General features: G+C 46.8%; 1 protein-coding gene across 2 annotated transcripts in view; it reads right to left on the bottom strand.

The window, feature by feature from the left end:
- Positions 1-1,445: 1,445 nt before the first annotated feature.
- The window catches only part of CSMD2 (CUB and Sushi multiple domains 2), an 831,733-nt gene continuing 822,655 nt past the window's right edge, over positions 1,446-10,523 (bottom strand). For both annotated transcript variants that reach the window (XM_060257873.1, XM_060257874.1), the window contains 8 exons: positions 10,054-10,233; positions 8,783-8,848; positions 7,907-8,068; positions 6,447-6,547; positions 4,403-4,490; positions 4,001-4,136; positions 2,927-3,104; positions 1,446-2,026 (listed from right to left, as the gene is read on the bottom strand). In XM_060257873.1, coding sequence (XP_060113856.1) covers positions 2,945-3,104; positions 4,001-4,136; positions 4,403-4,490; positions 6,447-6,547; positions 7,907-8,068; positions 8,783-8,848; positions 10,054-10,233 — 893 coding nt within the window. In that variant the 3' untranslated portion in view covers positions 1,446-2,026; positions 2,927-2,944. The remainder of the gene's footprint in view (positions 2,027-2,926; positions 3,105-4,000; positions 4,137-4,402; positions 4,491-6,446; positions 6,548-7,906; positions 8,069-8,782; positions 8,849-10,053; positions 10,234-10,523) is intronic.

The raw sequence follows: 10,523 nt of genomic DNA, 5'->3' as shown, positions 1-10,523 counted from the left end.
AGTGTGGTGTAGTAGTTATGATATTGGACTGGGATCTAGAAGAACCAGCTTTGTATCCTCACTCTACCATGGGAATTTGCTGCATGACCTTGGGGCTAAACAACTTCCCAGGATTATTGTAAGGATAACATGGAGGAGAAGAGAATTATGTAAGGCTTCATGGCATCATTGGCCATCAGATATGAGAATGCACAATAAGATGGTCTTATATCATGTGCTGTATTCACCTATGTGTTAGTAGCCTCATATGCTTTGTGTGAAGTAGGCCAGCCTAGAACGGTCAGGTTAAAAATGACTTCAGAAACAAACCTATCATCAAAGCAAAGAGAAGGCTGAGCTCCAGACAAAGGCTTGACTACAACAGCATCTCTGTGGCTGGAAGGATTTCCAACCGTGAGGCATGACTGTCTCACTTCCCACCTATCACTGCCACCCCAAATGCCCCTGAAGAGCTTTTTCATTATGGAGACAGTTGTGTTCCGCTGGTGGAAATCCCTCCAACTACAGAAACACTTCATGAGCTTCAACCCAATGAGGAAACTCTGGATTTTAACATCAGCATTGAAGTCATCATTTATGTTGGTAGATCACAATCCTGTCCTTACAGCAAATTTGGGAATCAGTGAGTTAGGCCTGATCACTGGCTTGCCTTGACACTGTCTGCTCCAGCACTCAAATGAGGGGAGCACACATCACAGAATTTAATGAAAGGTGGGGGAAGGTTCATGATGAGATGGGAGCATCCTTGCTAGTTATTTTGCCAGTTTTATATGCCAAGATTTGAAGGGTCAATGAGAATTCATGTTGAGGTGATTCAGAATGGGACACTGGCTCTAGGTTAAAAAAAGAAAAGAAAAATAAATTAGTGGCACAGGGCACTGGTGACATCACAGATGTTATCCAATAGGTGCCCATGAGCCTCATGCGGCAACATGTTGGCGTTCCAAAGATAATTGAAGGGCTTGGCTGGGGTGGGGGTGGGAAGACGGGAGGGCAAGAAATGACATGTTCTTCCAATGACAAAAATACGGCAACTCGAGGGTGGGCAAAACATAACTGACCTGCAGTAAATGCATAAATTGGGTTCCCTGCAACAGCCATGCAAAACCCATCTGTTCCTCATGCTAGGGAACAAGCTGTTGGAAAAGTTCTTCCTTTCTGGCTCTCTGACCAAAGCTAGCAGGGGAAAAGGAGCAACGGCAGCATTGGTTCAAAAATTGGGATTTGAACCGGTCTAACATCTGGAACCCAAATAAGAAAATGCAGCAGACCGTAAGATAATAAAAGCAACATCCATCTACAGTGCAGGAGAGGATGCTTAGAACTAGAGGAGGGGAGGGTCAGACTTTGCGGGAACCTCAGATCTTTGCGGTAGGGTGTTCACGTGAAATACATAGGTATGATTAGGTGGGGGTGGAGGAGAATAAACAGAAACAAAACAACCATTTCTCCTTTTGTTGAACCTGCCATTTTAGTTCAAAATGATTTTGTTCCAGGTCTCTGCGTCCACAGGGCCTTCTCAGACACAACAGAGTGGTGGGCTGTCTTCTCCTGCGGGTCCGTCACACAGTCCCATAACCAGGGGACGAATACCATTCAGCTTCTCCACGTCACCAGGAGATATTCACCAGAAGGCGATCATCCACCACAAGGGAGTGGTGGGATGGACTTTGGTCTCTCCGCATCAGAGTCAGCAAGCGCTGAAGCTGGCCAGGATTGACTGGGAAAGCTCAGAGGTGGAGAAGCATTATTGGGGGGGGCAGGTTCTGCTTCCTTCGCCCTCCACTCATGGGCAGGAGGGGATGCTTTGGTTGATTTGATTATCAGTTGTAGAGCATGACAGATTGGCAATGAAGATGCGGAGCAGTGGTGGACAGAAAGGCAGTCTCTCTCCCTCTTTCTCTGGATCAGCACAAAGGCACCACGCCAACGCCACAGCCCCACCACCTTGGGGAGTGATGATCATGGGCAAAGATGAACCAGAAGGACCACTGGGCGCTGGTGAGGCTCCTGTCCCTGGAGAATGCTGCAGTAGAACAGGGGAAGAGAGAAACATGACCAGATGGGCATAAGGAGTAAACTTTGGTTCAACAAATCATTACATGCTATTATCTTCTGTTCTTGCCTACTATGAGAATGGATTGTATTATTCTTGTGGAGACAGCACCTATCACATGCCAGTCTGGCAATCGGAAGCTTTCAATGTGCTAACTAATACTGGAGGATCATCTTGGACAAATAGGGAGTGTCCTCTCCACTTTTGGAAAGGAGTATGGTTTCAATGCTTGGTCTGTCTGATACTCCCCATTGACTTCAGCAGTTCCTGAAGTGGATTTCCCAGGATTATTAGCAGATCAAGAGATATGGACAGACAGACATTACAAAGTTGAACAAGCGAAGTAATGGTGGAAAGTGCCATCAAGTTGCAGCTGAAATGTGGGCCCAGTAGGGTCTTCAAGGCAAGAGACAAAGAGAAGTAGTTTGCCATTGCTTGCCTCTAATTAGCTATCCTTGGTGGTTTTCATTCAAACACTGATCAGGGCCAGCTCTTCTTAGCTTCCTAGATCTGATGAGACTGGACTAGCCTGAGCTACCCAGGTCAGGGCGAAGGACAGTTGGGTACCTTAAATATTATGGCTCAAAGGAGGCACAGGCCTGTTACTGATTATCAGAGATTTGTAGTCCAATTGACAGACTTGGATCTGAGAAACATGGATTCAACTCTCCAATCTTGAGCAAGTCACTTATCCCCCAGATAGTTGTTCCCACCTGCAGCATGGGAAGAACAGTGGCCTGCCACAGAAGGGTTGGCACAATGGAAAGGGCAATGAAGACTAAGGAAGCGTTTTGCAAATTAAAACATTAAGCCGGGGTGGTGTGTGGGGCAAGTGAACACCACATATGCGGCCAGTGGAGTCAGACTTACTGCGCAAGACTGCAAGTGCTATACTGCGGTGCACACAGTGCTGACTGTAAACTCTGCCTCATTGGCCATGATGTCTGTTGGCTGCAAGTTACGGTCGTACATCGGGTTTTCAAACGTGCCTCGGACGTTGGTGTTCTCATGGCCAGCGTAGCCATTGAACGGCACCTTCGGTCTCCTCCTGTATCAACCAGGACCAACAAATGAGCTGGAGACAGTCCCTCAGCATTAATGTTTAAGTGTGAAATGGCCAGACAACTGCCAAACCCTGCTGCATCTCCCCTGCCCCCCTTGCCAGCACAGTGTTGATCATCGCGGTGCACGGACAGTGCAAAGAGTTACTGAACTGAACCTCCTTTCTTCAAATGCTGCACAGACAACTTGGAGCTTAGTCCATACTGCTTGCTACCAAAGGTGTTCCCTCCCAATGCACCCCACGGTATGTTGAATGATGAGGCAGTTGCAGGGATGCTCCACCTTTCGTTTCCTTCTCTGAATACATCCCAATGGCTGTATCTCTCCCAGCGTTTTGACAAACTGCCCAGACCCTGAAAATCCCTTCTGTGATCACTCTACCCTCTCCCACTACAAATGCTGCCAGCATACAGAACCTTCAGAGCATCCCTTAAGTGACATTTGAAAATCTCAATTCCTTCCTCCATTGGCAATGATGCTGCCCGAGGCCAAAGCAGGCATGGCAATAAGATCTACATCTCTTTCCTTTGATTTTTATTCTTTACTGAAAAGTAGCCTCAGAGGTCGTAATCAACAGTTGTATGTGGGGGGGGGGGAGGTGTTACCAGGGCTTTTTTTTGTAGCAGGAACTCCTTTGCATTTTAGGCCACACACCCCTGATGCAGCCAATCCTCCTGGAGCTTACAGTAGGCCCTGTACTAAGAGCCCTGTAAGCTCTTGGAGGATTGGCTACATCAGGGGTGTGTGGCCTAAAGGAGCTCCTGCTACAAAAAAAGCCTTGGGCTTTTTACTATTTAAACCTTCCTCTCCTTGGAAGATTGTGAATATAAAACTGTATCTCAAAAGCTCCTTCCACTGGCTTTGCTCCTGTGTAGGACTCACCTGTGTTTGTAGAGATACAGCACAAACCCTGCAATAATCAGGGCAATGAAAGGCACGAGGATAGCAGCTGCCACTGAACTGCTGTTAGATGCAAAGGGATGGCCCATCGACTCGGGATCATGCTCAATTCTGCTGTCTGAAAAGGGAAAGCGGCATTAGGCTATAATCCAGAAGAAGAGGCTGGGGACCTCAGCATGTGTTTGCCACACAGGAATGCAACAGATAATTACAGCATCTGACTGCCTTATTAAGGTAGAAAAGTAGCATGCAAATTAACTGAAATATCACTTTGCCATTTACCAAGGACAGGTATTAATGTGATGGAAATATGTTGTCAAAAATCTAATTACCAAAAAAAATATAATAATGAATTCAGCCTGCAAGCAAGACCTGCCAGCTTACCTAACCTCTGGAGGCCGAACTGTCCAAAACCTTTGCCGTGCACAAATCCCTGGTAGACAAATGTCCCACTCGATGACTCGGGGGTGACCTGCATTGGGGAAGGACCAACAGACTGTTATACTGTTGGACTCTTAGATTGTTGGAAGCTTCTGACGGTACATAGAGAGGAGCTTTAGTTGTAGAATTTCCTATGAGAGAGGTATGCACAAAACAATGAAACCTGCTTAGAATGATAAAAACCTAAAGCACAGCAAAAAAGATCAGGGCCCTTGTACAGAATAATAAGGCCCTAAAAATCTGGAGAAAAAGGGCTGTCAAGAAAGGAAAGATGTAATGCAGTGAGGCCATCTTGGTTAGCCATAACTAGAGTTACCCATGCAAAGACTATGCTCTGAATCTTGGAAGATCTTGTATCTTTGATGAAAAGGAGACAGAACAAGGTCTACACAACCGTTGTTAGAAACTTTTACCTGAACAAAAATACCGTATTTTTCGGACTATAAGATGCACTCCCCCCCCCCAAAAAAAGTGGGGGGAAAGTGTGTGCGTCTTATAGTCCGAAGGTACGTACCTTGGGGGGGGGATCTGCTGCCTCTTCCTCCAATCTGGCGCTTCCCCGCGCCTGCCTGCCTGGTTCCATCTTCTTCAGGCAAGCGCTGGGATCGCTCCACGTGGCCCTAGCGCTTTGCAAGCGCCGGCTGCGGAGGGGGCAGCGTGCTTCCTACTTGCCTGTGTTCCTGCCTTCAGCTGTGATGTTTAAAGCAAGCGCTGGGATCGCTCCCTCCCCTCCCCCCTCCGATCCCAGCGCTTGCTTTAAACATCACAGCTGAAGGCAGGAACACAGGCAAGTAGGAAGCACCCTCCCCCTCCGCAAACGCAGCGCTTTGCAAGAGCCGGCTGTGGCGAGGGCAGCGTGCTTCCTACTTCCCTGTGTGCCTGCCTTCAGCTGTGATGTTTAAAGCAAGCGCTGGGATCGCTCCCTCTCCCCTCCGATCCCAGCGCTTGCTTTAAACATCACAGCTGAAGGCAGGCACACAGGGAAGTAGGAAGCACGCTGCCCCCTCCGCAGCCGGTGCTTGCGAAGCGCTGGGGCCATGTGGAGTGATCCCAGTGCTTGCCTGAAGAAGATGGAGCCAGGCAAGCAGGTGCGGGGGAAGCGCCGGATCGGAGGAAGAGGCAGCGGATCGCCCCCCAGGAGGAAGGTGCGTCCTATCCTCCGGAGCGCCTTATGGTGCGAAAAATACGGTATGTACTTTCTCCAAACTGCTTTGGATGTTAAATAGATCCAAAGGAATAAACAAACAAATATTCTTGAACATTTCTTTGAACATGGTGCTAGCTGCAAAACAAAACAAAGCTATACTTCATTATTTCTTTTGGGAAATACAGGAATGGAACATCAGCAAAAGGTGGTAAGGGAGGAAAATACTAAAAGTTTTTTTAAAAATCCTCAAATTTCCCCCCAATTTAATCCTGTATCCTTATTTGACTTTCCCATTCAATGCGATAAAAACAACCCCCAATACCCTTAGAATATATGCTACAATTTACAAAATAATTACAAGTGGAGGGAGTGGAGGCATGAAACACAACAGGATTGTTGAACTCACTAAAGCTGGGGGATACAGAGAGTGTGGAGTTGCAGAACATCAAAAATGAAGTTTTATCTGATTTTCTCCAGATAAAAATCAGAAATTAATTCCTTCTTTTACAACTCTAGTTGTTTCTTTTTGTGTGTGGAGGTGTTAACCAGTCAGTTCTTATTTTTTTTCCTTTTCTTTTTATTATCTATATAAAATTTAATAAAATATTATGAACCAAAAATTAAGTTTTATCATTTTTCCCGTCACTTTTGAAGGTCCACTTGAGCCCACATTTCAGCCAAGGTTAAGTTGCAATGCAGCCGCTCCCTCTTCTCCCTCCTCCAATTTTTTCCAGCCCCTTCTGCATTTTTTGCCACCTGAACAATTCAGGCAAACTTTGCAAACCAAGTGCATGGCTGAGATCTCTGCAGACTGACGAGCTGGCTGGTGCTTGTACTTACACGTCCATCTAAGGCCCATTTATCGTTCATTAACATCTCTGCCGGCCCCGTGATCTGGTACACCTGGAGGAGGAGGTGCATCTCGTCCTTTTTGTATATCCCTGAAAAGAAGAACACAGAAGGAGGGTTGCACTTGCAAGAATCTGTTACTGATTCTTGGTGGAAATAAATACATTTAAAAAGAGAGACTGCAGAAAGGCTCACTGCAATCTAAAAATACAGCATGCCATTGAACCTCATGAGCCTTTGGGCTTGGATTTGACTCCAGTGGGGCTGTGCTGGAGAGCACCTGCATGTCATTGCCTGAGTCCATGGGTGACCCTAAAGTTCCTGAGGATGCTGTCAATCCCAGGATGACAGCAAAGAGCTCCAAAAGTATCTCCTTAAACTAAGTGAGGGAGCACAGGAATCCTGCAACTCCCTGTGAACAGGAATGACGATGGCATCCAGATGGCTTCAGCTATCCAGGAACTGACCTCAGCCTGGCACTCTGGCCAGCAATTCTGCTTTGCCTTTTGGCAAGATTATTTATATACTTCATTTATAGCATGCCTTTCTCTCCAAAGGAGCTGACATCATTCTCTGCTGCATTTTATCTCCACAACAGCCATATGAGGTAACTTAGGCTGCTCATGTATGACTGGCCCAAGGTCACTCAGCAAGCCTCTGCAGCAGAGTGGGGAATCAGACCTGGGGCTCCCATATCCCAGTCCTGCACTCTAGACACTGCCCAGCTGTGGCTCTCAAAACCCCCTGGCCAACCACATGTGAATCTGACCTCTCTTTTCCAATCATCCCAGGAAAACAATAACTGAAGTTTGATCTATGGATACTCTTCACTGCCCTGCTTGAGTGGGTAGGCAACTGATGCCATCCCCAGCCAGTTTGGTGTAGTGGTTAAGTGTGTGGACCCTTATCTGGGAGAACCGGGTTTGATTCCCCACTCCTCCACTTGCACCTGCTGGAATGGCCTTGGGTCAGCCATAGCTCTGGCAGAGGTTGTCCTTGAAAGGGCAGCTGCTGTGAGAGCCCTCTCAGCCCCACCCAGCTCACAGGGTGACTGTTGTGGGGAAGGGAGATAAAGGAGATTGTGAGCCGCTCTGAGACTGAGATTCAGAGTGGAGGGCGGGATATAAATCCAATATCATCATCTTCTTCTTCTTGAACCAGTTTGGTGTAGTGGTATCTGGGAGAACCACTCCACCACTTGCACCTGCTGGAATGGCCTTGGGTCAGCCAGAGCTCTGGCAGAGGTTGTCCTTGAAAGGGCAGCTGCTGTGAGAGCCCTCTTAGCCCCACCCACCTCACAGGGTGACTGTTGAGGGGGAGGAAGGTAAAGGAGATTGTAAGCTGCTCTGAGACGCTGAGATTCAGTGTGGAGGGTGGGTTATAAATCCAATATCATCATCACCCCACTAAAAGTCAGATTTGCTGAAGCTGGGTGGGGCCAGTTACCTTACCTGACACTTGCAATTCCACACCACTGTGGTCTATTAGGGTGGCATTGACCTTACTGGTCACTGGGTCAAAGCTGGTGACAGAAAGCATGGCTGGCTGCTTCTTGCCCATGTATTCGTAAGAGCCTTTCCAAAATGAATTCTTCGCAAAGACATCTGCAGGAACTGGAAAAGATAAACAGAATGGAGAGAGAAAGGAGTTTTCAAGAGGATGGATAGTCAATAGGGAACAAGAGAACTGACACTGCCCAACCTTGGTTTCAGGATATATCCATAGCTAGTGGTATAGTGGTATTATACTTGCTAAAGCTATCATAATGTCTTTCTAGTGTGATGTCAGCTCTTACCTCTCTCCCTGGGCTCTGGCACCGAAACTTTATATCACTGGGAGTGGGTAAAGATGGATAGTCCTGACCAGCGTTCCTCTAAGCTGAGTTAGTGTGAGCTAGCTCACAGTTTTTTCACCTTCGGCTCATGTATTTTTGTCTTAGCTCAGGAAAAATGACCCTAGAGCAATCTAATTCATGCATTAGCTCACAACTTTAATGCCAATAACTCACAAAGTAGAATTTTTGCTTACAAGACTCCACAGCTTAGAGGGAGTATTGGTCCTGATCTGGATGGTCCACAGTAGCTCAGTTTCCTTAGATCTTGGAAACTAAGCAAAGTAGGCCTTGGTTAGTACTTGGGTGGACAACCACTAAGGAAGTCCAGGATTGCTATGCAGAGGGAGGCAATAGCAAAAGCACCTCTGTGCATTTCTTGCTTCAAAAACCCTAGGGGGTTGCCTGAAATCAGCTACTACTTGATAGCACTACCCACCACTCATTCTTGTTATGACAGCAATTTAGTGGTAAGGTTAATGAAGGAAAGCTGTACCTGACATCTTTGGCAGAGGAAGATCCCGAGCAGTGCCCACTGGTCTGCCGCTGGGTCGGATATCCGCTGAAAGAGACAAGCAAAGGAAACAGAGAGCTAATATTCAAGCACTGGGATACATCATATTACCATAGCACGTTGGCATGTAAAAAGTCAGCTTGACATAAGAAGAAAACACCTTCTCCCCATGCAAAGTCAAAAGTTGGGGGCTTTTTTGGTAGAGGCTTATAAAATTGTAAGTGGTCTAGAGAGAGGGGATAAAGAGAAGGATTTCTCCTCTGTCATAATACTGGGGGAAGATTGGCTGTGCATTCAGGATGGATGGAAGTACTTCTTCACTTAGCACATAAATTAAGGTATAAAACCCACAGCCTCATAATATGGCAATGACCACTCGCTAAGATAGTTTTAAAAGAAGGTCTGGTCTACTGGTGGCTGTCAGCCATGATAGCTAAATGGAACATCCTGGTCCAGTGACAGTACTCCTTTGAATACTAGATGCTGGGTATTGGCAACAAGGGAGATATGTTGTTTTCAAGTCTTGCTTGCAGGATCCCCAAGAGGCATGTGTCTGGCTTCTGCTGGAAGCAGAATGCTGGCCAGGCGTGGAATTCTAGCAGCAGCTCCTTTGCATATTAGGCCACACACCCTTGATGTAGCCAATCCTCCAAGAGCTTACAAGGAGTTTTTTTGTAAGCTGTTGGAGGACTGGCTACATATTAGGTGGAGGCCTAATAAGCAAAGGAGCTCTTGCTAGAATTCTACCCCTGATGCTGGCCTAGATGAATCTTGGGGTTTGAATCCATCAAGGCAGTTCTTACACTATTATGTGGTGGAAAACCCCCCAAAGGGTTTTCAAGACAAGAGAGGAACAGAGGTGGTTTGCCATTGTTTGCTTCTGTAGCAACTTTAGACTTCCTTGGTGGTCTCCTATCTGAGTACTAACCAGGGCCAACGCTGCTTAGTTTCTGAGATTTGACAATATCAGACTAGCCTGGGCCATCTAGGTCATGGCTAATGTTTTTCATGGGGTAGTGAGAAAATATTAACTGTCTGGGGTCTTTGGGATTATGCAAGACATAAATGTAGATGGGTAAAAATAATTACTAAAACAACTTTCATGGAGGACCTTATATTGTACTGTATTGCATGTATCCTACTGTGTGTTGATCTATATTATATGTTGTATGCTGCCCTGGCTCCTGCTTGAAGGAAATGGAACAAGATAGAAATCAATTCAACTAAACTAAGCCTTATCTCAGTGTGCTTACCAAGGCAAACAGGTGGCTTCCCTGTCCAGCTGCCATCTGCTTTGCAGGTCCTGTGCTCTGATCCTCCTGTGAGATAAAAACCACTCTGGCAAGAGTAAATCAACGTGTAGCCCAGGGAAGGCACATCCAAAGCATCCACATTGGCGTGGGATGGCATCTCTGGCTCTTTGCAGTTGTGAGCTGGAACAGTTGAGACAAGAGCATTCTGAAACATTAAGGTAATTCTAACCTACTTAAAACAAAGAAATAAAAATCAAGGTCCCTGCGTGAAGGAGGGAGGGAGGGGCACCAGAGTTCCCTGCCTAAGAAACCCTGGTTGCCCAGCTTCTGTTGCTGCCTGCAGAGAGCTCCGTCATCCCCCTTACCTGATCTCACCTGCATACCAGCATCACCACTGGCCAGAGGAAGGTACTGCAGCTATCAGCGCAATGGAGGCGTCACATGACCCAAAGGGCCAATGGGGCTCCTCC

Source organism: Heteronotia binoei, chromosome 17 (genome assembly GCF_032191835.1).
Source record: "Heteronotia binoei isolate CCM8104 ecotype False Entrance Well chromosome 17, APGP_CSIRO_Hbin_v1, whole genome shotgun sequence".
Lineage (NCBI taxonomy): Eukaryota > Metazoa > Chordata > Lepidosauria > Squamata > Gekkonidae > Heteronotia > Heteronotia binoei.
This window is presented reverse-complemented; position numbering and strand designations above follow the sequence as displayed.